The sequence below is a fragment of the Antedon bifida genome, chromosome 1 (genome assembly GCF_963402885.1).
Source record: "Antedon bifida chromosome 1, ecAntBifi1.1, whole genome shotgun sequence".
In the NCBI taxonomy this organism is placed as follows: Eukaryota; Metazoa; Echinodermata; class Crinoidea; order Comatulida; family Antedonidae; genus Antedon; species Antedon bifida.
The window spans coordinates 30,981,361-31,009,255 of record NC_136226.1 but is presented as its reverse complement, the minus strand read 5'-3'; the positions used below and the strand labels follow the sequence as shown (position 1 = coordinate 31,009,255).

The 27,895-nt window shown below is 34.6% G+C and overlaps 3 protein-coding genes and 1 long non-coding RNA gene across 5 annotated transcripts in view; 1 reads left to right on the top strand and 3 right to left on the bottom strand.

Annotated features, from left to right (window-relative positions):
• LOC144850261 (uncharacterized) overlaps positions 1-27,895 on the bottom strand; it is a 121,706-nt gene that overhangs the window by 10,925 nt on the left and 82,886 nt on the right. The window lies entirely within an intron of this gene.
• LOC144850175 (GTP-binding protein Rheb-like) lies at positions 1,096-10,111 on the bottom strand. 2 transcript variants are annotated; one of them, XM_078707413.1, is made up of 8 exons: positions 9,896-10,111; positions 9,512-9,583; positions 8,940-9,090; positions 8,683-8,739; positions 4,443-4,490; positions 3,881-3,962; positions 3,218-3,298; positions 1,096-2,936 (listed from the first exon to the last, which is right to left on the bottom strand). In XM_078707413.1, exons 1-8 carry the CDS (start codon positions 9,945-9,947, stop codon positions 2,925-2,927), a joined length of 555 nt encoding a protein of 184 aa, XP_078563539.1. In that variant the 5' UTR covers positions 9,948-10,111; the 3' UTR covers positions 1,096-2,924. The 2 variants fall into 2 exon arrangements, with proteins under 2 accessions (XP_078563539.1, XP_078563531.1); XM_078707405.1 differs by lacking the exon at positions 1,096-2,936 and having other exon boundaries at positions 3,191-3,298.
• LOC144850078 (thioredoxin-like protein 1) lies at positions 10,678-14,898 on the bottom strand. The gene is made up of 8 exons (XM_078707270.1): positions 14,716-14,898; positions 14,188-14,284; positions 13,801-13,968; positions 13,574-13,699; positions 12,782-12,942; positions 11,898-11,976; positions 11,566-11,670; positions 10,678-11,160 (listed from the first exon to the last, which is right to left on the bottom strand). Exons 1-8 carry the CDS (start codon positions 14,814-14,816, stop codon positions 11,131-11,133), a joined length of 867 nt encoding a protein of 288 aa, XP_078563396.1. The 5' UTR covers positions 14,817-14,898; the 3' UTR covers positions 10,678-11,130.
• Positions 16,421-27,568, top strand: LOC144849243 (uncharacterized). The gene is made up of 11 exons (XM_078706314.1): positions 16,421-16,549; positions 18,881-19,035; positions 19,439-19,589; positions 20,034-20,188; positions 20,788-21,044; positions 21,269-24,776; positions 25,063-25,223; positions 25,579-25,744; positions 25,854-26,028; positions 26,237-26,313; positions 26,762-27,568. The coding sequence occupies exons 1-11, from the start codon at positions 16,505-16,507 to the stop codon at positions 26,955-26,957; spliced, it is 5,046 nt and encodes a 1,681-aa protein (XP_078562440.1). The 5' UTR covers positions 16,421-16,504; the 3' UTR covers positions 26,958-27,568.

Below are 27,895 nucleotides of genomic sequence, written 5' to 3'. Positions count from 1 at the left end.
TCATTGTAAATTTGTCTGTCGCATCCAATATTAGTATAAGCTTTCACTCTCAGTAGACTTGCCCCAAGTCTGTATTTAGTGTCTCCACCAGTCGACATTTCGATTTTATCTCAAATACATTGTTGTGAGTATTATTATATACGTATGAAACGCCGTATGTGCCAAAATATTTATCTTTACTTATTACTGGCTAGTACCTAGTTTAAAACACCTCAGGTATGATCATGGAGGAGATACATAGATGGTATGATTTGCCACCATTTCATATAGAATGCAATTATATATTTTATTTATATCTAAAGCCAATACTCAAATAGCTTATTCCTGTATTTCCTACAGTATATTGACTCACAGTACTTTATAGTATATTTGCCTAGTACAAATTACATATATGTTTATAATGGGTTTGTATCTCTTCTTTAAGTGGGCTATGGACTTTAAAATGCGTGAGTGAAAAAAAGCTTAGTTGCAGTTAGCATGTTAGACCAGGTAAAGCGCCACCTATTGGGACGCATCCAAGTAATTAACGTCGATCGCAACACACTAATGTTTGGCATATTGTACATTGAAGTGTAGTAACAATTCAGTATTCCTTACACAGTTGAGAAATCTGCTTCATGTACAAAAGCTAATTACATTCAATAGACAAATTTTTACAGGTGGCAATTATGCAAATAACTTTGTTTTTGATAAACAGTTACATCATTCATGACCTCTTGTATCAGAAGAATATGTTTTATATTTCTTACTTAATATAACTTTAATGTTTTTTAAAGCAAACTGTAATTGATTTTGATTGTTGAAAATGAATGAAAATATTTGTTTATACACAAATCCCTATGCTAAGTACTATACATGCTTGTGTTAGTATATGTAAATATTGTGAAAAGTACAGGTAGGAAGAAAAACAGAGGCTTGGCCAGACAATAAAAACACCACACCTTATTTGTAGTAATGTATGAATATTTATGACCCTGACTGACCTTTACTGACCCTGACTGACCTACACATTTTCCGAATGAATAAATCAGAATACAGAGTTTTTTTTGTTTTGTAAAAGACTTTATTTAACAATTGTTAGTAATACATTGTCTAGAATATACAATAGTTGGGTTTATACAGTATTCCTATAATAGTATAGTTGAAGGGAGAAAAAGTTTGAATAAAAAGACATCAAAGTTAGCTGCAACTAAATAGTAACTAAACAGCGTCATATGACAGGAGTAAGTTACAGACAGACATTAAAATTTAATATTTCAGCTATTATTACTGTTTCTTCTTTGAATAACTAGCAACTTGTAGGAACAAATTGATAGTTAGATTCAGGCTTAGTTATTCATTGACCAATTATCGCTAACTTTGTTGGCCAGATCACACAGGTAAATATTAACCCTGAACGGGCACATGGTCAAATAATTGAATTTCCAGGTTTTTTTTCCACCAAGTGAAGACAAGTTGTATCACAAAATGCTTTACACTTCCTGCACATACATAGCAGCTAATAAATAAGCTATTTTGGAAATATTGAGAGAAAAAATAATTATTTTCTCATCATGAACATAACACTTATTATCCATAATTATATAACAAAAGCAAGGATTATATGTGGATGTACAGTTAACTTCTAAATTATCTTCAGCAAAAATTTCAAATACCGTATTTAAAGTGGACCAATAGAATTTCTTGAAGTTTCTAATGACTTTACATTGGTTCATATACTAACTATACATAATATATTTGCATATATCTCTACAGTCTATACACATTGTTTAAAAACATCTTTCATGAGCATCCTAATACACTAACTGTACTTTTGATATATGTAAAGTATTCCGTCAGTTACTGCAGTAACGTCTAAAGAAATACACCCACACTTATTTTAACTTACTGTATGTGAATGATTTTAAACTTGGGTTTATGCCGCTGATTTTGACACTGGTGATAGAAGATGGGTAGAACCATCAAGTCATAATGTGATTACATTTGTACACAACATAGATATAAAGAATTACACTATGGAAGTATGGTATGACATTTTACTGATATGATAAAAACAGAAATAGTTTAAATAGGTATAACTTATGAGTATTACATTTTAACTATTAAAATATCAGAACAAAATTATAACCATGAATTTTAAGGTCAACATAAATCTGTTAATATAATATCCCTATCATATACTTTAATCAACCAATATTCAAAAAATAAATCAAATTAACATTTTTAATAAATGCTGATAAATTGAATTTCTTGTATTATATTTCATTTAAATAATACAGGAAAATCAGTTTGTAAAAGTACAACATTGTGGATATTTCAAAGTAAAGAAAGCACACCCAGTTTTCATTTATGCAAATATATGACATTTGCATGTAATTATACAACCATGATTCAGTAGAATATTTACATTATCAGTGAGAATTATTATTGAGAATGTTTTACACTACTGTACACTATCAAACTTTATGTGACTAAAAAATGTGATGTGCCCATATATGGTCATGATGATGTCATATCACTACTATATTTGGGCATATCACTACCATATTTGGACACATCACACTTTTTTTTCCCAAACTAGTTTGATAGTGTAGAGAGAGCTTTAAAACAGATGCATTGTCACTCCTCCAAAAGCAATAAAATGAACTTTTAAAATCGGTTTGGATGCTGTACAGAAGACGTTGCCATTTGCCGTTGGCATTTTAATGGCAATTACCGTAAATGTTGTTCTCCAATGGTCCCATATCTTGTATTGTAGGAGCAAGCCAGTTTACAGAATGGTACGATCCCGTTTACAGAATGGTACAATCCTGTTTACAGAATGGTACAATCCTGTTTACAGAATGGTACAATCCTGTTTACAGAATGGTACAATCCTGTTTACAGAATGGTACAATCCTGTTTACAGAATGGTACAATCCTGTTTACAGAATGGTGCAATCCTGTTTACAGAATGGTACAATCTTGTTTACAGAATGGTACAATCATGTTTACAGAATGGTACAATCCTGTTTACAGAATGGTACAATCTTGTTTACAGAATGGTACAATCATGTTTACAGAATGGTACAATCCTGTTTACAGAATGGTACGATCTGTTTACAGAATGGTTCAATCTGTTTACAGAATGGTACGATCTGTTTACAGAATGGTTCAATCTGTTTACAGAATGGTACAATCCTGTTTACAGAATGGTACGATCTGTTTACAGAATGGTACAATCCTTATCTGTCTTTGGCGAGGTACCATCATTCCTTTCTATTAATTCCAAAACAGCTTTGAATATTGTCTCTACCATCTGTTTCGGTAAATGAAAAAGCTTGTCAATTTGGTAAAGAGAAAGTAATATTAAATTATTAAATTGATGGCATTTACATTATAAAGTACAATTTAATTTGTCTGACCTAATGGTAGTTTTTGTTTCAATACTGAGTGTTTACAAGTTGTTTGAATCAGGTGTCTAAAGCTTTGTCTACACTATTAAACTTTATGTGACAAAAAAAGTGTGATGTGCCTTAATATGGTAGTGATATGACATCATCATGTCCATATATGGGCACATGACATTTTTTTGTCACATAAAGTTTGATAGTGTAGACAGAGCTTTAGGCATGTTCTATTTGCAATTATAGCAGTGAGGTAGAGCAGAATATAGATGGTGCACACTACAGGTTTGTGTTCCAAAGATTCATTCACACAAAATTCCAAAAAATGTTTAGAATAGAATAATTTTAGTGTACAATAGTACTACCACTCATTAAAATGGTAGAAAATAATGCACAGCATGTGATACAAAAGCAACCAATCAAATGGCAAGGATGCACATAAGTGTGTTATAATACATTTAATTGTATTGTGAATCAAGTAAAGATAAACTTGCCTCATTCTTTTTAGCCGATGATTCTATAAATGCAGCATTCCAGGAATTGGCCAAATCCCGACCCATTTGAGTTGTTATAATCCTGTTTAGAGAGAAATCATCACAAAATATTTAATGAATAAATAAAAATATATTTATATGAGGATAAAAGTTGAACATAGAATTCATCTGTAGGCCTATGATACTTCAATCTATAAATGAATATTATACTAGAAAGATTATATCATACATATTACTAGCCATGTGTCTATTACTAGCCCTGTGTCTATTACTAGCCCTGTGTCTATTACTAGCCCTGTGTCTATTACTAGCCCTGTGTCCATTACTAGCCCTATGTCCATTACTATCCCTGTGTGTAAACTGGCTTAAGGCAAGCAGTAAGTAAATTTAAATTGATAAATTATTTTTATTTGTTTATTTTAAAAACTTTGATTTAGAGCAGGTTGATCATTAATGAAGTTGGAATTGTACAGTATATGAGTCATAGTTCTAAATTTAGGTCATAGTTCAGAGTTGGGGTCATAGTTGAGCATTACTACAAACAGAGGTTGCTATTGCTTACCTATCATTTACCAAATCAATCTTGTTACCAACGAGAACAATAGGAACACTGAAACAAAAACAAAGATGCAAATTAAAAATTTGATTACAATCTATAATAATGTTTGTTATAAACCATACGTTGGTTGAGAAGATATGATGGATTCAATTATGAGCTAAACTAAAAAATTAGCAGTTTTATATTCATGATTTGGTGTATGGTTTATATACAGTGCTATGCAATGAGTCTATTAAATAGTTTATGTGTATGAGAAAATGAATTGCGCTGCTAAGGTGGCAGCAGTGTGTCTAAATTGCTCCTGAATTTTCTTCTTAAATTTGCGTTGTTTTCTGATTTAAATTTCTTGATGTTGTATTGATTTTACTTTAATTGTACCTGTTGTCTGTTTTTCCTAGTCTGGTGAAGTTTGTGACTGTTTTTTCCTTCGGTAACTTTTTGTTCAAATTTACTACACTGCCTAGGCCTAACTGTTTACCTGAATAAACTGAGGTTATATAGGGGAAAGTAGTCTGTTTGAGGCCTCCTGCTTTGGTTCCAGACAAGCCTAGACTGACCTGTTGTTCAAGTCTAGTCATGCTCAGCTGATTCTTTTGTTTTAGCTGAACTGAACTTTCTGCGAACTCTGGTTTTTCACTGCATACTGTATTATCGGCATTTCTTGCTCGGAGTGAATGGCTCAACTCATCTGACTTGCATTCATTATGAAGTCACTTGTACGCTACACGCTGAATGAAATCAAGAATATTGGCAAACAAGTAAACAGACCACAATCTCTTAGTCAACAAGTATGGCAGCGACTGAGTGACCTCGGTATTTGTAGAAAGACCGTACGAGGATGTAGAGCTGGCGTGAAAAAGCGACGACAAATAAAAGTCGTTACGATATCTCGCTTTTCTGACACAACTGATGTATGCTCTCAGAGGAAGTTGGAACTTCGCGTCATTAATTATAACAATCTTGTGCAAATAAAAGCGGAGAGTAAAAAGTATCTCGATGTTCACTGCTGGAACGCACAATCTATCGGTAATAAAACTCAAACAATTTATGACTACATTCTCGACAAAGATGTTGATGTTTTGACTATCACAGAGTCTTGGTTGTCTGAAGAAGACCCTGTTATTATTGGTGAATGTACGCCATTAGGGTACTCTTTCTTAAACTTTCCAAGACCTGGTGATAGACACGGCGGTATTGCAATCATCAGCAAATCAAGTCTGAAGCTAGGTATTTCACCTACAGGAATAGATACCGTCACTTTTGAACATGCTTCAATAACTGGCAACTCAAAGTTTGTTCGTTTTATTGCAGTCTATCGACCACCACCCTCAAAGAAAAATGGCTTTACACATAATCAATTTTTTGAAGAGTTTGACAGTTTCCTGGGTGTCGTATCTACACTCCCTGGCAAACCATTGATTATGGGTGATCTGAATGTTCATGTTAATGATCCTACAAAACAAGACGTGTCGCGATTTTAAACTTCTTTGGCAGAACACAACATGAAACAGTACGTTAACAGCCCAACGCATAAATGTGGAAATACGCTAGATCATGTTATTTGTCATCCAGAAGATGATCTTATTACATGCGAGTCATCCATTACTGTATCACCATGCAGATATGGATCTGATCATAACATGATAGAGTGTAGTATCAATAGGTTTAAACCATGTCCCGAAAGAAGAATTATCACCCGTAGATCGTTTAAAGATCTAGACATGGAATCTTTCATACCAGATCTCGATCGTGCGACGAAGTGTATTCTTCTGACAAATGATCCCAATTCTCAAGCTGAGTTATATAATAGTTCTATTCGCGAAGTACTTGATAGACATTGCCCGGAGAAATCACGGTCCCTGAAGCTGATCAGACAACCTAAATGGTATACTGATGATGTAAAAGACTCGCGTCGTGAGCGTAGACAACTCGAACGCAAGTGGAGAAAAACTCTCTCTGGTGAAGATCGTGAAATGTACCTTAAGCAAAATGTTAAAGTTACTAAACTTATCAAGGAACGTAAAACCAACTTTTTCCAAGAAACACTAAATGGTGCAAATGCTAAAACCATGTTTAATACTCTTAATAGTCTGTTAAATTCATCTGTCAGTAAACTTCCTGCAAGTTCCTCTAACCTTGTTCTGAGCAATCAATTTGCACAATATTTCACTGATAAGGTGTCTAACATTAGATCTGAACTTGATCAAATGTGCCATATAAATAATGATAAGAATGATAATGTATACAATGTCAGTCAAAACGAAATCTTAAATTCTGACAATAATATCCTTAGTGATAAATTAAGTAAGTGTGTAAATATGTTAGATACTTTTGTAAAACTGAACGAGGAAGATGTTAGGAAAATTATCACTAAACTTCCTAATAAAACAAGTCCACTGGATCCTATGCCCACTTGGTTACTGAAACGCTGTATTGATACATTATTGCCGAGTATCACGTCCATTGTTAATAATTCTCTGAGAGCAGGGATATTTCCTATTATCCTTCGTCAAGCGATTATTACCCCTTTGATTAAGAAACCAACCTTAAATCCTGATGTGTTTAAAAATTACCGGCCTGTCTCCAACCTCCCAACGTTAGGTAAAATAATTGAATATCCCGCAGTCTCTAGTTTTAAAGAGCATCTCCAGAACAACGATCTTACTGAACCGTACCAGTCTGCATATAAATCATCTCATAGTACGGAAACTGCCCTTTTGCGGGTTAAGAATGATATGTTAAATGAACTTGACAAAGGTAAATCAATTATGTTGGTCCTACTAGATCTCTCCTCTGCATTCGACACCATAGACCATGACATCCTTGTAAATCGAATGCAGAGTGAATTTGGTATCTCCGGTACTGCATTAAACTGGTTTGCTAGTTACCATCATGAACGTGTAAATAGAGTCTGTGTTCTAGGTGAATACTCGCAGAATCATGTTTTGAGATATGGTGTACCTCAAGGGTCCATCGTAGGTCCATCTATCTTTACTATGTATGCGCAACCTATTGCAGATATCATTAGGCAATTTGAAGTAGTGTATCACATATATGCTGATGACATACAGCTTTACGTTAGCTTTGATTCAAAGTCGGAGGAGGATATCTCCGCCGCTAAGTTTAAACTTACCGAATGCGTTACTGAAATACGTTCGTGGATGATGATCAACAAACTAAAGCTCAATGATTCAAAAACTGAGTTTTTCGTGATTTCATCTAATAGGCATGTTAAGGCTATACCCCAACTTGATTTGAAAATCGGTGAATCTATAATCACCCCATCCAGTAAGATTAAAAATCTTGGTATCATGCTTGATAACCAACTCTCTATGAAAAATCATGTTAGTACATTGCGTAGTAGGGTAAACTTCCATCTTCGTAATTTGAGTAGGATTCGGTGTTTCATAGACCGCTCTACTTGTACACATGCAGTAAGATCTTTAATTCTTTCCCGACTGGACTATGGCAACTCTTTGCTCGGTGGATTGGCTGTTTCAGACGTCCGACGTTTGCAAACACTGCAAAATAGCGCTGCACGTCTTATTTTTCAAGCTAGCAAGCGCACCACTGCGTCTCCTCTCATTGGGGAGCTGCATTGGTTGCCTGTCCAGCAGAGAATTGAATTCAAGATCTTAGTGCATGTGTACAACTGTCTGTATGGCTCAGCACCTGGTTATTTACAGGACCTTATAAACAAACACCATTCTGGTCGGCATGGACTTCGATCTACCCAAGACCATACCCGTCTTGCCATCCCCAAGACCAAGAGGTCGTTTGGCGATAAGTGTTTTTCTGTCATCGGTCCTAGATTGTGGAATAACTTACCATCTTATATTCGTGAAGCCATAAATGTGCAATATTTCAAGAAAATGTTAAAAACCTATCTCTTTCCTAAATAATGTTTATGATATTACGGTAACTTTTTGTATAGGCCCTCATAGTTTTTATATATATATATTTTTGTATTTTCATTCAATTTTCTATTTTTTGTATTTTGTAAGTTTTGTTGAGTATATAGTATTTTCTATTGTACAGCGCTTTGGTCACTTGGAAAAGCGCTATATAAATCCAAAATTAAATAAAAAATTAAATAAATAAATGTATACTGTTTGAAGATTTGGATGAAAATAAATGAGTTTAAGAATTTATATCAAAATATGAAAATGTATACTGTTTGAAGGTTTGGATGAAAATAAATGAGTTTAAGAATTTATATCAAAATATGAAAATGTATACTTACGTCACTTTTCCTATTGTATCTAACAGCTTTTCATGAATAATCTGTACAATTTCAAAACTAAACAAAAAATGAATTATCATTGATTAGAATTCAAATAGTATTTACACAGAGAATAAGTCTTCTATAACAAGTCTTTAGACTAATTGAAACATTATTTGAACTTTTCCACAAAATTACAATTCCACACAATAATTAAAACATTAGTAATTTAATAATTAATAATCAAATAATAAACAAAATCCCTTCAAAGTACTAACCTTTTTTGTGATGTTACAGAATAGACTAAAACAAAACCATTTATTCCGACTGAAAGGGATTGTGGGAAAATGGAATATTCATCTTGGCCAGCTGTGTCCACTATTTTTATGTTGAATTCTTGATTTCCAACTTTAATTATCTTTTCAAATGCTATAAAATAAAATTTTAAAAATAAAACAATATATTATTTGAGCCAGGAGAAATAGATTACATGGTTCTCATAGTATTAGGCCACTTTTAGATTAACATTGTGCCAGGTCATGTTTTGTGAAAAAATATATTAAAAAAAAAAAAAAAAAACAGATTTTTATTTTAACTATCATCAATCTTAATAAAAGATTGAACTTAAATATCAATCAACAAATTAATACTGTAAGCACCTGGTTATCAAACATATATTTGTCTTTATTTAATCCCCAGGACTAAATCCTAAAAATAAAAGTAAACGATCACTATATAATTATATGGAACGTCCATTTTTCCACTGTACTTACACAATTATCAATACTTTTAAATTTCTTTGCTACAAACAAATTATAAGTTAAAAGTTAAACAAGCAATAAATACTAACTGTTTTCAATGGTTGGGTCATACGCATCTACAAACTGATGTTCTACAAATTGTATTGTTAGTGATGATTTTCCTGAAACAAAAATTAAAAATTACTTTCTCAAATTCTAAAAACACATGATTTGGTCACTGGTGTTTCTTTTTAAATTTGTAAAAATGTAATAAATTTTAGGCCTAAAAATAATTTTAAACTCATTATCAACAATAAGGACCTGCTACCTTTTAAAACTAAGCATAGGCCTAGGCCTATGTTAGATTACTGTATATGAAAATAAGATTTAATTTTACAAAAAACGACCCAGGCACACACCTCCAGGTTGGGTTTATTAAGGAGGTCTAGCTAGGCGGGGGATGAGAAGCATTTTGAGTGGGCGAAATTTCTTACCAACAGAACGGAATCCCATGATGGCTAGCTTTCGAATCTTTGGTGGTGGCATAATGGTGGTACTTTTTAAAATATTGCGGTCAAATATAAAATGTCTGTAACCGACTTTAATAGTACACTTAACTCTCGTAAAACTGACCAAACAAGTAAAGGTCAGATTCAACAACACTAACTAATGTGATCATGGACTTCCTGGCATTGTATTAATACACAAAAACAGTGAGCAGTATAGTGTATTGAAGATTTACCTATACAATACACCCACGGATGGCTGAATAAGTCTACCTACGTTTATAACAACGATGATGGGGCTATACCAGAAAATGTAAAATTGATACTCTGCTGTTTATTATAAATATAGCTAAACTTCTTGTTTTTGTATATCGTATTTAATTTCAGCAGTGGCATTATCTCTAAAGAAAATAATCTATAATTTAATAAACAACACATGCTAAGTCCATTGCAAAAAAACGTTCCTGCTCTCCGATTGGTTGTGCATTTTTAATTTATGATAAATTAATTGTGTATATACTGTATATTTTGGAATCTAAAAGGCGAAATCATGTATTATTTAAGAAATAAATTGAGATAACCTGTATAAATGTGACCAACCCATGCGCAATTATATTCAAAGTAGAGTAAAGAAAGATGATGCTGGATGTGACATAGCCAAACAAGTTTTTTAATTATCATAAGATTATGAAAATGTAAAAAATATCTGGAAAATCTCTATTTTTAGTGAATTCAGAATGAAATGATTAAAACCACAAAACATCACTGTTTGAATGTTCTTTATTGCCTCTTAGTTGCAAACATTAACGTCCAAAAATACTTTTTGAAAAGTGTTGGGATGATTTTTTATAAATGATTCTGAACATTGAACTTAATACATTGATATTTATTGTTCTACAATATACTACTGTATAATAATAATATTGAAAATTAGAAAACAAAATAGTCTTTCAGAATGTGTTGTTAAGATCTGTCTACACTATCTAACTTTATGTGACAAGAAAATGTGATGTGCCCATACAGTATATGGACACGATGATGTCATATCACTACCATATTTGGGAATAAAACTACCATATTTGGGCACATCACACTTTTTTTGTCAAACTAGTTTGATAGTGTAGACATAGCTTTATGGATAAAATCTTGATAATGCGAGTATAGATTGTATCAATGAATAATCTTGACAGTTGAAATACCAGAAGACCTAAGTATATACTTCATCAGTGGCTTTCTCCTTTCTTTCCAGCAACCTGTATAACAGAAAAAAGAAGCAGTTTAATATCTGGATTTGACAGATGATAATTATTTCTAATTCATTCATTCATCAGTGGAAAATTACTTCCATTTATTGTCATTTGCATATAAAATATATATAGAAATTATGTTTGCTCTGAGATAATCAAAAACAGATAAATGAAAAACAAAAACAATACAAAGTGTCACATCACTCGTACAGTATACTGACAAGCATTCAGTGCCCGAATGGCAGCTGGATAAAAGCTGTTATGAAACCTATTTGTACGAGAGATGATGGACCAGTAAATAAATAAAGCTTCTTTTAATAATGGGATTCAGTCCCAACCTGCTGCAGCCAATCCAGCAAACGCTCCCCAATCTTAACTCAAACTTGATATAATTCTAAATGACAGACTTACTCGTTTAAATTCATCCATTTTTGTTGTAGATACAGGCGATCCAATAATACCCAGGTATTCAATAATAGTTGTTTCTTCTCCTCCTAAATTGTCCTTTATAAATATCTAAAAGATATAAGAAGAGAATTGTTGAATACGCCATTTTAATGTCACATAATAGTTATTCACTTTGACCAAAAATTGATCCCAAAAAAAATATATTTACCTGAACAAATTGTAATTTAAAGCAAAAAATAGTCAAATTGACTGCCAGTCAATGGGTTTTTGGTTGAATTTAAAAGTTTGATAGTGTAGACAGAGCTTAAGCCCACAGCTTGTTCGTTTGTACTTACTGTTAAGTTATTGACACTCTGTAGTTTGACAAATTTGAGTGGAATGATACTATCTTCTTTAACATCATCTTCTGTCAAGCTGCAAGACAAAAAGAAAAACCAGAAAAATATTATTTTAATAAAAAAGAGACCTTGAAATCCATGGCATCATTTAAACATGTTGGAAAAATATAAACTTTACATTAGTATCATCTCTCACTCACCAAGCTGCCAGCATTCTGTCCATGGGATAATTTATATAATTACAATTTTTTTTTGACTTATTCTCTCCATACTATGTATGTAAACCAGACTGTCTTCCCTTTTTTCCTGTTTTTTTTGGTGCTTATTGATTTGTGACTGATTTTTAACTGGTGATCATGCCTTAAAAGTTAAGTTTATTTTCAAACTTATTGTGGTGTCCATCCGCACGCAATACTTTATTTGAGAAATTTAACTTGTTATTTATCTTTATGATGTTTAATTCTCAATTCACAAAATGTTTTATATTGTGTGTGGTAAAAACAATACGAAACAGAATCAATATAAACATTTGAAATACAGGTAAAGCTCTGTCTACACTATCAAACTTTATGTGACAAAAAAATGTCATGTGCCCATTATAAGGACATGATGTCATATCACAACTATATTTGGACACATCACACTTTTGTTGTCAAACTAGTTTGATAGTGTGGACAGAGCTTAAGAATACACTATTGTTCTAAAGTTCTGTCTACACTATCAAACGTTATGCGACAAAAAATTGTGATGTACCCATATATGGACATGATGATGTCACATCATTACCATATTTGGGCACATCATTACCATATTTGGGCACATCACTACCATATTTGGGCACATCACTACCATATTTGGGCACATCACACTATTGTTCTTACTTGAGTAACTGAACTGGATTATTTCGCTCAGCTTGGTCAAAATCCATTGTGTGTGGTTGGTTGATAAACAGCTTCACCGTCTTAGCACCTTTTTCACTCGGACCGTACAGCTTCATGGAATGGATTTTTACGGTTTGATTAAATTCCAATGTTATAAGTAACTAAGAAATACAAAATCTTGTGAATATATTTTAATTTGAACATCGTAAAGGTCAATTTACACAGACGAGCAGTAACAGCATAGAGATATTATAGTGAACTATAATATAATTCACTATAATATCTCTATAGTTTGGTAAGCGGAAAACCGTGTGGCTTTTCCTGCATAGAATCTGTATCTATCCTGAGCAGAAACTGCCCGTCCGCTCCGCGTTGGTGTCATAAGGAATAACACAGATTCTATATTTTTATTATCGTTACCGCTCATCTGTGTAAATTGGCCTTAAAGATAATATATCATTTCATATATAAACACAGTAGGCAAAGAACATTAATTCTAAACTGATATACTGAAATTAATATATGGTGTAAATCCACTTTGGTGTATTAGTTTTTTATAAACACACCTCATTAAAGGGAAAGTGTGCCACTGTTTCAAAGTATAGCTTCCAAATAAATTATTATCATATCAAATATAGAAGAAGATAGAGCATTGATTTAAAACTAAAGCTCTATTTACACTATCAAACTTTATGCGAAAAAAATGTGATGTGCCCATATGGACACATCACATCACTACCATATTTAGGCACATCACACTTGTTGATAGTGTAGACAGAGCTTTATTCTTACTTGTTCATCACAGTCAGATTCAAGATAAGTTCCATCGCCAAACCTCAGACAGTTATCTAAGTCAGTGTCATCACTTTGATTTAAACAAATACAACCAGACTTTGAAAAGAAAGACGACAGATCCATCTGAAAAAAAGAGATCATTACATTACAAAATGTCCAGAGTGGAGGATTTGCTTTCCAAGAAGCATTACAGGCGGTGGTATGTAAATAATAAGAATACCTACATGGCCCTGTACTCCTGATGACGTTTGCTCCTCTCCAGCTACGTAGTGCTTTTCTATCATAGCAATAATGTCGTCTTTTTTGGCACCCTGAACCGTGTCTAGTTTTACTCCATTTTTCATAGACATAAAGGTAGGCATCGCACGTACTTTGTAAGTGTCAACCGTTGCCTGTAAAAAGGTTAGACATTTTGTAAATAGTGTGACCAGAAAAAATGATGCTGTTCAGTATTTACTATATAATAACAATAACATAAATCCTTTTTTACATTTAGCCTATTTTGTTCATTGTGTGAAAAATAAATAAATGAAATAAAAAAATGAAATATTGCCTTGCTTAATTGTTATTAATTTTAGACTAGATAAAATGATAACAATCTATATTCTTACTTTGCATTTATCAACATCAACTTTCAAGAAAACTGCATTTGGATATTTTGATGGAAGCTCTTCAAAGAAAGGAGCTATTGCGAGACATGGTCCACACCTATCAAAATAAAACAATTCATGCATGTTTAATTCATGCTAGTCACAATTTTGGCTAAGTTTGGGATAAATAACTGGCATTATTGGCATAGATAGGCCTACACTACATACTACCTATATTAGTAGAGGTTTTGTAGGATCTCCGTTTTGTATAGGGCATTGCCATTGACGTTTTTTGTTTTTTTAATGTTTTATTTTAGGTTTATTATGTTGACAGAAAATAGTCTTAGAACTAAATAATCAGGCCTAGGCCTAGACCGTTTTGTCTCGTTGGGTAACCATAATAAATATTTTCGAGTCGATATCACATAAATCCTAGGCCCTGCAGTATATAGCCTCTAGGCCTATACACACCACCATCAACCTTATCCTCCACCGCGCCTGTGATGCTTCACGAACGTAGTCAGACTTTTTAGCGTAGGCCTGGCTTACCAAGTTGCAAAGAAATCTACCACAACCAGCTTGTCACCAGCATTAGCGATGTTTTGCTGGAACAGTGGGTCTTCCTCAATCTTTATCGTAGAGTGTGCCATCAGTTTTGTTTAATATTATAATAAAAGAAAAACTCTTTTTTTTTTGAAGTACCACCGGATTGCTTTTTTCTCGTCTCTTCTTTTTTTTTGTTTTAAATTGTTGTTGATAAAATGCTGACTAACTTTTTCTCTGCGGTTTAGTAAAGCATGGTCTAGCGGTCTGGGACGATTCTTTCTTGATATTTTTATAATTATATACACCACTAGTTTTCAGTTTCTACTAAAAATAATAATTTGAATACAGCCATTACATTTTCGAGTTTTGTTATGGTCTCTGCATTATTAAAAAAAAATTAAATCTTCAACCATGCAGGACATGGATCAATCTGATCTTGTGACCTAAATGACTTACCAGTACTTACCACTACCAGTTTAGCCATCACCAAGCACTACAATGCTATCATCATACCAGGGAGATGTAAAATAAATTATTTTACATCTCCCTGATCATACACTGTACTGTATTTCAAAATAATGAAAAGAGTATATGACCACGCTATCAACGTAGGACTACTATTCAAATATTTTTAAAAATATAGGGGCTGGCCGCGACAAGAAACCCGTGATCAAAGAGCGTGTTTGTTTGCTTTAAATAGTATATAAAAATTTACTAAGGAATATGGAGATTGATGTTCGATGCTTTTTTTATATAAAAATATAAATTCTTGTTGTATTCGTTTTATATTTTGATATGTTTATTCTACAATTCTGTTTATTGTAATTTTTTTCATAATTAATAAATAAAATAATGTTATCCTATAATAACGAAAGTTGATGCGCAGGGTTTGTTGTTTGGAGATGGTGACTTTTCTGTTGCCTGAAAAAGTAGGACAGGTTCATAAAAGTTGGCCTAGCAAAAAAATTAAAACCAATGCAAACGCCATAAATATGTCCAAAATACGTCGCTGGATTTTCCAGTGGATATCCCTACATGATGTCACCATGACATCCGACCGCTCTGATTTCAAGCCAAACTTTTGTGGTACAAAGCGCGTAAGACAAACGAAATTAAAAGTAATGACAATGTTGAATGTTACAGTTCCCCTCCCCTTACTTCCCCCTCCTTGAAACGAAATTACCATGACGATGAGAACAAAACAATTGGCCTTAATTGTTGCTGCACATACGCACTCGGACCCTACTTAACATTGATGTTTGATATTGTTTTATTGTTATCAAAATTAATAAAAATCCAAACACATTTGGAAACACAGTTTTTAGCATCGAAACCAGGCAGATGTTTTTATGATTTGACAATAATGAGACCCGATGAGATGATGAGGTTTGGTAGAGGCGAGGCCTCGACCCGAAAAGTCTATAACGTCATATTATCAAATGGTTTGAGAGGCGAGGCATCGACCTGAAAAGGCTATATAACGTCATGTAAAAACATCACACCTGAATACAAACGTGTTAAACAAATCACTGGGTGTGTATTACATAATATTCTTTGTAGATGACCGCTATCAAGAACACACACTGGTGGTAGAGGTGTAACTTTGCATTTAGGACCCACGAGTGAGGTTTTACTATATTGAAATAAGATAGGCCCGGTCTATAAATGAATTCCATTATCACGTGACGTACTATAACCACCAGGAGCAGGAAGAAACAAATACATTTTGTTCGATGAGTAGTGGAAGAAGAAAGAACATTTTAAAATCAACTAATGTGCTTGTGTAAAAACAATGTTGGTTAATATTGTTTTTGTTCTTGGAATATTTTTTACAAAGGTAAGTCTGAGTTAAAAACAATATACATTTATGAGATCAGGCCATATTCGTCGCGACCCCGAGTTCACCTGTTGATTGAAATTTGATTAAAATTTCGTTGAATTTGATAGCGGTACCACCTGTAACTCTAAATTCCTTACAGTACGCACGGAGAAAGACCTTTAGATAATTGTCAGTGTTAAATTATTTAAATTAGATAAGATATATCTATAAAAGGTGATTTAGCAGCTTGTATTTTTAATCTTGATATATTTTGATATCTTGTTTTCAACTTTTTGAATAGTATTTTTATGAGTATCGTATTGTATTTTTGTTATGCACCTTAGTTAGTTAAGTTATATTATTCAGAATATTCAGCATTGATTGTCTTCAATCTTACCACCGATGCTTTGTTTTTCAATCTCAAATAAAATAATTTTATTTCTATACTTATTTTTCATAAAATTAATAGGACTAACGATTTTTATTTCAATATGGTTTTAATAATGAGGAAAGTGACATTTTAGGAAACACAACTACGCGTATTTATAAAATTATCTTTTAATGTCAAAATGTACTGTTGAAACATGATATAATAATGTTATCATTCAAAATGAAAGTAAACCAACATAGGCATATAAAGTTTTATTATAATATTTTCCACCTCAACAAATAATTCTTAAATCATTTTTTTTGGTGAATATGCCATTTTAATGTCGCATAATATAATAATTATTCATTTTGACCAAAAATTGGATCGGCAAAAAAAGTTAATTACCTGATACCGGTAATTTAAAGCAAAACATTGTCAAATTAGCTGTCAGACAATGGGTTTTTGGGTAAATTTAACTAAATTGATTAACTTCATTGCAACTGCAAAATGGCCTATTCAAAGTCTGATTTTATAAATCTTTATTTTCATGATTTTGGAGGACAATACATCGTTGATGTAAAAACTAACACGGAAATGGGACTGTCTTGAATTTCTATGTAACTGTATCTGGTAAATCCCAAATGGCTCCCCGCGGCGAATTGCATACTGTTCTTCCACAGACATGTTTTTAATTCCCCATGACCATCTATTGGGCATTATTCCAATGACAGTATCAATTATATAGGCCTATATATTATGATAATATAAAACAAACTTCGAAAATTGTTTCCATGGACTACGGGACAATCCAAATTGTATTGTGGCTTTAAGGTTGGAATCCGCTTCATTTTTTATGTTTTTGCTCTATAATAATAATGCAAAGAGAGACGTTCTCCTTGTAAACGCTAACTTAAGGGTATCCAAGCACTGTCTACACTATCAAACTAGTTTGACAAAAAAGTGTGATGTGCCCAAATATGGTAGTGATATGTCCAAATATGGTAGTGGCATGACATCAACATGTCCATATGATCACATCACATTTTGTCACATAAAGTTTGATAGTGTAGACAGAGCTTGAGCTAAGGATTTTTCTTTAACGCTATCATTTTAAATTGAGTTAAAATATTATTTTTGGATATGATTTTCTTTCGACTCAGGAAAATGCTCTATTGTTTTATTAATGTACAAACATGTTTTGTTTATTCTGGAAGATTTGATTGATTAATCTGTTTTCTGTTTCTTTTGTTATGAATATTGTATTTATAGTCTGAGGCGCCTTGAAGGAAGGCATGGTTTCACCATGTGAGGCGCCTCTGTGCAGAATATTGAATAAAAAAAAGGCAACTAATAGGCCTAATGATTGTATATTTCGAACTTTTTGTTCATTCAGACATATAAACATTTAAAGAAAAACACAAAACAAGCCTTCGTTGTGACGTCGCACATGACAGTTTTAGAGGTCTTATACCTCCATTATTATGGTCTAACGATGAAATTGTTATAATGCAAATTGGCAATACAAATACTGTTACTATGCCAAGTTTTGTCGACCGCAATGAGTGCAAAGTACAAGTGATCTCTTAAAGTTTCTTTACTCTTTCGTTTAGAGTGTCTACAAAAGTTGAAATCTGTTTGTCAATCAAAGGCCTAGGCCTATATGTGATAATAATACAAACTCTGAAAATGTGAGGCAAGCCATATGAACTTTATTTGTTATTATTTATTTATTGTAACTTATACTTTTTAGTGCAAAGTACAGGTTCAAGTGATCTCTTAAAGTTTCTTTACTCTTTCGTTTACAGTGTTTTTTTGCACAACAAAGTGGAAATCTGGTTTGAAATTATCAATCATAATGCCTATAATGATAATAATACAAACTCTGAAAAAGTGGGGCATAATGGACTTTATTTGTTATTATTTATTTATTTATTGTAACTTATACTTTTGAATGCAAAGTTCTTTACTCTTTGGTTTAGAGTGTCTTTTGCACAACAAAAGTTGAACTGTGGTTTGTAAGTTACGTAAACCCAACGAGCGAGGACTACAATGGCGGCTGTTGCGATAGTGTGTTTGGAAATTGTGGAAATAGATGTGATAATCGCTTCTATTTCTGTCTCGATACTCCTGGAAGGTAAGTCTCCAAGAACACTCACACTTTAGTTTTCGTGTTCTGTTTTGAAAACAATGAAAAATAAGTAAATTTATTCATAAAACAACACAGTAGACTTTTTTGATGATTAGTTGTGATTACTAATTACGTAATTCGTATTATCAATAACAGACACTGTGCTACAGGACAGTGTACCGCGTGTTAAAAGTACAGCATTTATGCAGACAGCAACGTGTATGACTTGCTATAGTTTTCCAGATACCACCTATTGACAGTAGCAGAATTTTACACTAAAAAAACCTTTTTGTAAAACCTTGCATCAAATAAGTTTTCCATTGTTTTAGTTGAGAATGTTATAAAATCAAATGACAACCGATGGTAAAATTATTACTATAAATTTCAAATTATAATTTCATCTTCTCAGTGCGTCCCAAGGAAATTTCGACACGTGTCCCTTAGGTGAAATAAATATGGGCGAAGTTTTTTCCGATGATGACGATTTTACATTTCCTGTTGGTAATAGAGCTTCCGGTGGAATAACCAATCCGTATATTTTTACAATGACGACATTTAATGTGAGCAAACGAAGAAATGGTATTTATTTATCTAGTAATAAGAGACCTTTGTATTTTCCAAAAATTTCGGGAAAAAAAACTTGCGAAACATAAGACGCAATGACTTTTATTTCCTATTGTGAATAGTGCATACCACCATATTAAGTTTCCGGAAGGGGGGAGATTCGCAATTGTTGGAAAAGCCTTCTATTACGTTGACTTTACATGCCACTAGAGACGCGACGACGTGCGCAACGCAAGCGAGTTGACCAATGACAAGCCACTGTACGAATAATCCATCGCTTGTGATTAGTCAAATCGTTGTGTTACGCCCTTGCGTTGCGTCACTATTTATTTATTTTTATTTATTTATTCCACATTTATTTAGTCATCAATTACAGTACATCATAATAGTGGGAACCAAGCTTAAAGCGTAATTCTAACATTTGTTTTTACTCAATTTAGAATGGAATTCGTATAAAAGGGATCGTACATGACAACGACGGATCCTCTGGAGATGATAAGATAGATGAATATAAACACAATATTTATTTTTCGCCTACTCTAACGGTGTCATCATCGTCATGGACGTCTGTTACGATCACGGGAAGACGTTCAACGTAAGTTATTGATTCTGCCGCAACGCAACGGCGCAAACAAAATACCCATTGTCAATTTTGCATCCCCTTTTACGAAAAGTTTAATCACCACTGCGCGCCAACGCGCAAAGCGATAAAACGGTGTACTTATATTACTTAAGCTCTGTCTACGCTATCAAACTTTATGTGACAAAAAAATGTGATGTGCCCATATATGGACATGATGATGCCATATTGGGAATATCACTACCATATTTGGGCACATCACACTTCTTTTGTCAAACTAGTTTGATAGTGTAGACAGTGCTTTACGCATATAATGGTCTAAAGCTTAGGACCACTAGGACGCAACACAAGTACGTAAACGCAACGCAAGCGTGTTGACCAATGACAAAGGTTCGAATAATCCATCGCGTGTGATTGATCAATACGTTGCGTTACGTCCTTGGGTTGCGTCTCTAGTGGGAACCAAGCATAACGTCGATACATTGTGTCCTTGCGTTGCGTCCTAGACCAGCTTTACTTCATTAAAGATGGTTATAAATAAATATACATATACATACAATATGGTACACTTGCAAAGTACTGTAGTTACTGTACATAATGTATTCATTTTACAGTTTAGTAGTGAAGGTGAGAGGTTACTGCGCCACCAATTATTACGGTAGTACATGTGGCGTCTACTGCCGACCTCGTGACGACAGCAGTGGACATTATGATTGCAGTAATTCTGGCGGGAAAGTCTGTCTGCCAGGATGGCAGGGAACCACCTGTACCCAAGACATAAACGAATGCTCCTCTTCGCCATGTGCCAATGGTGCGACATGTATCAATGGACAGAATGGATTTACGTGTATTTGTGCCGACGGATTTTCTGGTAAGTGGTCAAGCTTTCCAGAATATTGAGATTTTTACTTTCGATTTTCTATATGATGTATGACTTCTTAAGCTCTGTCTACACTATCAAACTTTATGTGAAAAAAAATGTGATGTGCCCATATATGGACACGAAGACATCATATCACTACCATATTTGTGCGCACTTTTGTTGTGTCAAACTAGTTTGATAGTGTAGACAGAGCTTTACGCTTTATTTTTTAGGTACCAGATGCACAACTAATATCGACGAATGCTCAAGTAGTCCATGTGAAAATAATGGCGTGTGTAATGACGTCATTAATGGTTACACGTGCACATGTGCTCCGGGGTGGTCAGGCGATCGCTGCTTAACAAACATTGATGAATGTTCCAGCAGTCCGTGTATGAACTCAGGCGTTTGCTTCGATCACATCGCATCCTTTCTGTGCATATGTAATCCTGGCTACAATGGCATCAGGTGCGAGGTTGATGTTAATGAATGTGCGAGTGGGCCTTGTCTAAATGCTGGCACATGCGTAGATCAAATTGACAGTTACCAATGCATATGTTCGATTGGATACAGTGGGAGCACATGTTCAGTAAACATTAATGATTGTGACAGCTCTCCCTGTGAAAATGGTGCCACGTGCGTTGATATGGTTAACAGCTACATCTGCACTTGCCCAGATGGATTTGAAGGGATCCGATGTCAGACGGATATCGATGAATGTTTGAGTGACCCGTGTGAACACGCAGGAACTTGCATTGACGATGTCAACGGCTTCAGTTGCCAGTGCAATGCTGGATACAATGGAACACTCTGCGAAGTTGACATCGACGAATGCTACAGTTCACCATGTCAGAATTCGGCAACCTGTGTGGATCAACCAAATGGATATTATTGCAACTGTTTAGAAGGTTATTCGGGAGTTACATGTGACGTAAACGTGGATGAATGCGCTAGTAGACCTTGTGCGCACGATGGGACCTGCGTAGACGCTGTTAATGGATACACGTGTATATGCGCACCTGGTTACGCTGATGACATTTGTGACGTAAATGTAGATGAGTGTTTCAATAACCCTTGTATGAACAGAGCGACTTGTTTAGACGGGATCAATGAGTTTACCTGCATGTGTCCACCTGGATATAATGGGTCACTGTGTGAAACTGATATTGACGAATGTGATAGTGATCCTTGTTACAACGGGGCATCATGTATTGATGATATCAATTGGTTTACGTGTAATTGTTCGAGTGGTTTCATTGGTGACCTATGTGAGGTCAACGTAGACGAATGCGAAAGCTATCCTTGTCTACATGGTGGATTGTGTTCTGATGGCATCAATGAATTCAGATGCGATTGTACTCTTGGCTATCAAGGGGATACCTGCAGCGTTGACGTTAATGAATGCGAAAGTATACCGTGTTTTAACAACGGTACTTGTAATGACGACATCGGTAGTTTTACGTGCGCATGTGCCGATGGGTTCTCGGGACTTTTTTGTGAGATAGATATAAATGAATGTGCCAGTGATCCATGTGAAAATGAAGCAACATGTAATGATCATATAAATGAATATGTATGCATATGTGCAAGTGGTTATTTTGGAGAAAATTGTGAGTTTGAGTTTAATGAATGCGACAGCATGCCGTGTTTTAACAATGCTACGTGCTACGACGAAGTCGATAGATACTTTTGTGACTGTGCCCCTGGATACACCAGCGAGCAGTGTCAACTCGAAGTCGATGAATGTCAAAGTTCTCCGTGTATGAATAACGGGACATGCGTAGACGAACTAAACAGACACTTCTGCTTGTGTACTCCAGGATTTTCAGGTTTCCTGTGTGAAAACGAAACAGACGAATGTTTAAGTGAACCGTGTGAAAACGGCGGTGTTTGTAACGATTATTTCAACGATTTCGATTGCACGTGTCGGGCTGGATATCTTGGTGATGTTTGTGAAATTAACTTTGACGAGTGCAGCAGTGATCCTTGTATTAATAACGGTACCTGTTTAGATAAAATTAACGAATTCTATTGTGTATGTCCTCTGGGCTTTACTGGAAACACCTGTAATATTGATATTGACGAATGTCAAAGTTCACCATGTCAGCATAACGGTACATGCTTTGACGATATTAATGGATATCTGTGCGTATGCGCGGGAGGTTTCACTGGTGACCATTGTCAGATGGACATAGATGAGTGTTTAAGTGGTCCGTGTGAAAACAACTCAACTTGTATTGATGGTATAGATGCGTTCACATGTGTTTGTGAACCAGGGTTTGTGGGAGATTTATGCGAATTAAATTTTAACGAATGTCAATCAGATCCCTGTTACAACGGAGCGACATGTCAAGATTACGTCAACGGATATTTCTGTATTTGCTTACCTGGTTTTGATGGTGTCCGGTGTTCTGAGAACATAGACGAATGTCAAAGTTCACCATGTGCTAATAATGCGACGTGTATTGACGTCATCGATGGTTATACATGTTCCTGTTTAGACGGATTTACAGGAATCGTCTGTTCGGACAACATTGACGAATGTCAAAGTTCACCATGCCAGAATAATGGAACATGTCTTGATGAGATCAATGGATTTTATTGCCAATGTCTAGTAGGATTTGAAGGTCACCAGTGCCAAGTGGATGTCAACGAATGTCAAAGTTCACCATGCAAGAATAATGGAACATGTCTTGATGAGGTCAATGGATTTTATTGCCAATGTCTTGAAGGATTTGAAGGTCACCGGTGCCAAGTGGATGTCAACGAATGTCAAAGTTCACCATGTGAAAATAACGGGTTGTGCCAAGACCACGTAAATGGCTACAGCTGTGAATGTTCTAGTGGTTTTACAGGAATAAAATGCGAAATTGATATAGATGAGTGCGCAAGTGAACCATGTGAAAATAATGGGACGTGTACAGACGATATTGGTCAGTTCGTCTGCCAATGTTCTGCTGGATTCGATGGAATAACATGCAGTGATAACATTGATGAATGTGCAAGTTATCCATGTGCACACAACGGAACGTGTACTGACAACATTGCAGGGTTTTCGTGTGAATGCGACATCGGTTATACTGGAGATGTCTGTGACATCGACATTGACGACTGTGCGGACGCACATTGTACTAATGGAGCTACTTGCATTGACCTGATTGGACAATATCAGTGTGTCTGCCCATCTGGATTTGACGGTGACGATTGTCAGATAGATGTCGACGAATGCAGTAGCTCACCATGCTTAAACTCTGGTACATGTATCGACCAAGTAAATGGCTATCATTGTGGATGTGCCGCTGGTTTCGTTGGAAATCACTGCGAGGTCGACTACAATGAATGCGCGTCAGCTCCGTGTCAAAATAATGGGACATGCGTAGATATGACTGCAGGATTTTCTTGCGCGTGCGCACCAGGATATACCGGAAGTGTCTGCGAAATCAATGAAGACAACTGTATTTCGCATCCATGTTTAAACAATGCAACGTGTTCAGATGGCATTGATATGTTTCACTGTCAATGCACAAACGGATTCAAAGGAAACAATTGTGAAATCAACATCAACGAATGCTTACTCTATAATCAACCTTGTAAAAATGGCGCCACTTGCGTTGACCTCATCGCTAATTTCACTTGCACCTGCGCAGATGGTTTTACGGGTGACGTTTGTGAAGATTTCAGTGGATGTGCCAGTAACCCGTGTCAACACGGAGAATGTGTGAACTTATCTGCAGAATTTAGGTGAATTTTATTATTTTACATAATGCTCGACACTTTCATCATCTTGATAATCACCAGCAAACTTGCTACTATTCAAGACAATCACTATTATCGTACTATTACAAATTATTGTACAAATTGTTCTGTTAACACTTTCCACTTTCTCATCCAATATTCTCCACATTTCTCACCAACCGCTTCTTTTCATTCACTTTATCATTGTACCATGTATTCTTCTTTTCCAATCAATCAGTACAAAAGCAGTCATCAAGACATTATTTATTTTTGTCAAAAATACAACTTTCAGGTGTGAATGCAACGATTTATATGAAGGCAAAACATGCGACTCCTTGGTGGAGAACGCATGTTCTAAGGATCCTTGTAACGGTAATGGTAAATGCCAGGTAACAAATGGGAAGTTGATGTGTACGTGTGACGTCAACTATTACGGTTCCTTCTGTGAAATAGGTAAGTGTTACATACTGCTGCGAGCGCAAAATTTAACAATTGTCAACAGTAGCTGCAGCAGATCTAGTCTATAGTCAAGATCTAGTCGTAGATAGTCTAGATCTAGTCTAGATCTAGTCGTAGATAGTATAGATCTAGTCGTAGATAGTCTAGATCTAGTCGTAGTTGGTATAGATCTAGTCGTCGATCTAGTATAGATCTAGTCGTAGTAAGAGAAGTGAAGTATTCAGATAAGGTTCTCTTTTTTTCTTCTCTTTTGTGGTTTACACCACTTTTATACTTCTGGAAAGATAATACAAAAATGACAAAGAATATCTATTTAGGCCTACAGCAAACTTGTGTTTGGTTTTTCTAGAATTGTCGAAACACCAGTACTCCATTTACGTAGTTGGATCTTTAGAAGATAAAGTGGTGTTTGAAACTGGAATGAACTCTCTTCTTGAAGCATCTCAGACGAAACGTAGTCTTTCAGTACAAACCACAGTTGTTGATACGGAACAATATGAAGACATATTGACGAAGTATGCTTTCAAATAGATTAGTAATAGAATAGAAAGTTATTCGTCTCATTAGAATTGAAGTTGTGTGTGCAAAATTATTTTATAATTTTTTATTACAATTTGTTTGCAGAGAACTTGTGACTCGTGTGTCATTCATTGTAACTATGTCAGATGTCCTTTTAATGTCACGTGAGATTGAGAATCTCCTTAATCAATATTCTGATGAAGATGTGTCATTAGCTATCAATCAGAAAATACACGTAGGAAAAACCGAACCGATCAAACAAGTTCAGGAAACCAACTCGGTAAGAATTTGGAATATTAAGCTCAATTTACGATTGTATCATTGCTTTCCATACTTAGACCTACTTTTTGGTGTCAAGAAAATATATCAGTATATCGATAGGATAAATCTCCACACCAATAAGTAAGATTGTCCCTTCAGGTACTGCATTTGATTAAAATCTTCCAGGCCTTTCTTTATGGTGACATAAGACCTTTTTTTTCTTTCAGATTTTCAGCAACTGGTATATATTTGTGGCTATTGGAGGTGTACTGTTTCTCATAATATTTATAGTTGGTTTTATGAGGTTAGTTTTTTATTTCGAATGTTAGCATTGCTCGTCGTGGTACTAGAGGTATACAATACTTGATTGCATTAAGTTAGCCTGGCCTTCAACAGCGGGTCTAAAGATACGAGGCCTATCAGGAAAGAGTAAAATTCGTTCTTCCCTGGGCCCAGTAAGAAGGAAGAAAAACCTGCTAAAATACCTGTCTAAACTCAATGAAATGTTAGTTTAAACTGCTTTTTCTGTGTTTAAGTTTATTTCATTTGTACACTTTAGTGGGTCGGAGAGTCACTCGATAGTGTTTTGTTTCACTTTTTGACAATCCCGTCTACCCCTAAAGTGCTCTGTACCTTGTGACCTGTTGGTTTTTATTATTTATAAAAATATGAAATGAAGGATACTTTCCGTCTATCTTATACAGAACATACAAATAACTATATTTTCTATCTAATTTCTATCGTTCCGACAGAGCGAGACGCAATAAGCATAAACGAAGACAAGGTGCGAACATCCTTGATGGTGGGACGGAGGCGGTGAACCCAGCCTTTGACATCAGCGACGAGAGGGAGGAAAATGATTATTATGAACTTCAACTCTCGCCTGAAAGTCTTACTAATAACTCACAAGGAGTATTAGTATTGAATGATGAATGGTCTAAAGCTTAATATGAATATAAAACAAATGAATAAATAATAATATTTTGTAATAATTAAATAGATAGATATTAAACGCTGTATTTATTAGTTTAGAAACATTCCTGGCTAGTCTACACTATCAAACTAGTTGCCAAAAAAGTGTGATGTGCCCAAATATGGTAAAAGTGATATGCCCAAATATGGTAGTGATATGACATCATCATGTCCAAATATGGGAACATCACATTTTTTGTCACATAAAGTTTGCTAGTTGTGACCGAATTGCCGCGTCTGTTCGGTGACGTTACAGGCCGCGATATTTCTTTTCGTACATAATATAAGTTGGGGACTCCTTATGTGAAAGATAGCCGTGACGTTTCATAGGGGTCCCCAACTTATGTACGAAAAGAAAATCGCGGCCTGGCCAACCATACCTTGATTAAAATGTGAAGAATGTATTTTACTGAATTATAAATTGGACCTAATGAAGACGGTAATCTGTATATAAATCCGTTAATGCGATCTTTAATAATAGATTTTGCTGATGTTCTCATGTTGTACGTTAATGTATTAATTGTGAATTAATTGTTATAAAATGTGTTTATCGTAATAAATTTATATTGTTCTGAGTAAATGGACTATACCATGTTGTTATGTGAATCTATTGCCGCATGAATTATTTCCATCTTCATATCAAAGAATGAAGATAAGTATTATGTCGTAAAATTAGTAGCCGAAAATGTTTAACCAATAGAGTCCATGTTGTCACACGTACATTTGTGGAGTTCATATTTATTATATTAAACAATAATAATGACATATTAGTTGCCAATAATATCTGATATAGATTATTAATAATAAATATTGACGAGCCAAATATTCTTGAATGTGTGCTAAGTTGTTGACAAATTATGACTATATATACTGATATTGATAATGATTGTAGAAAGTTTTTTGCTAGAGAATTC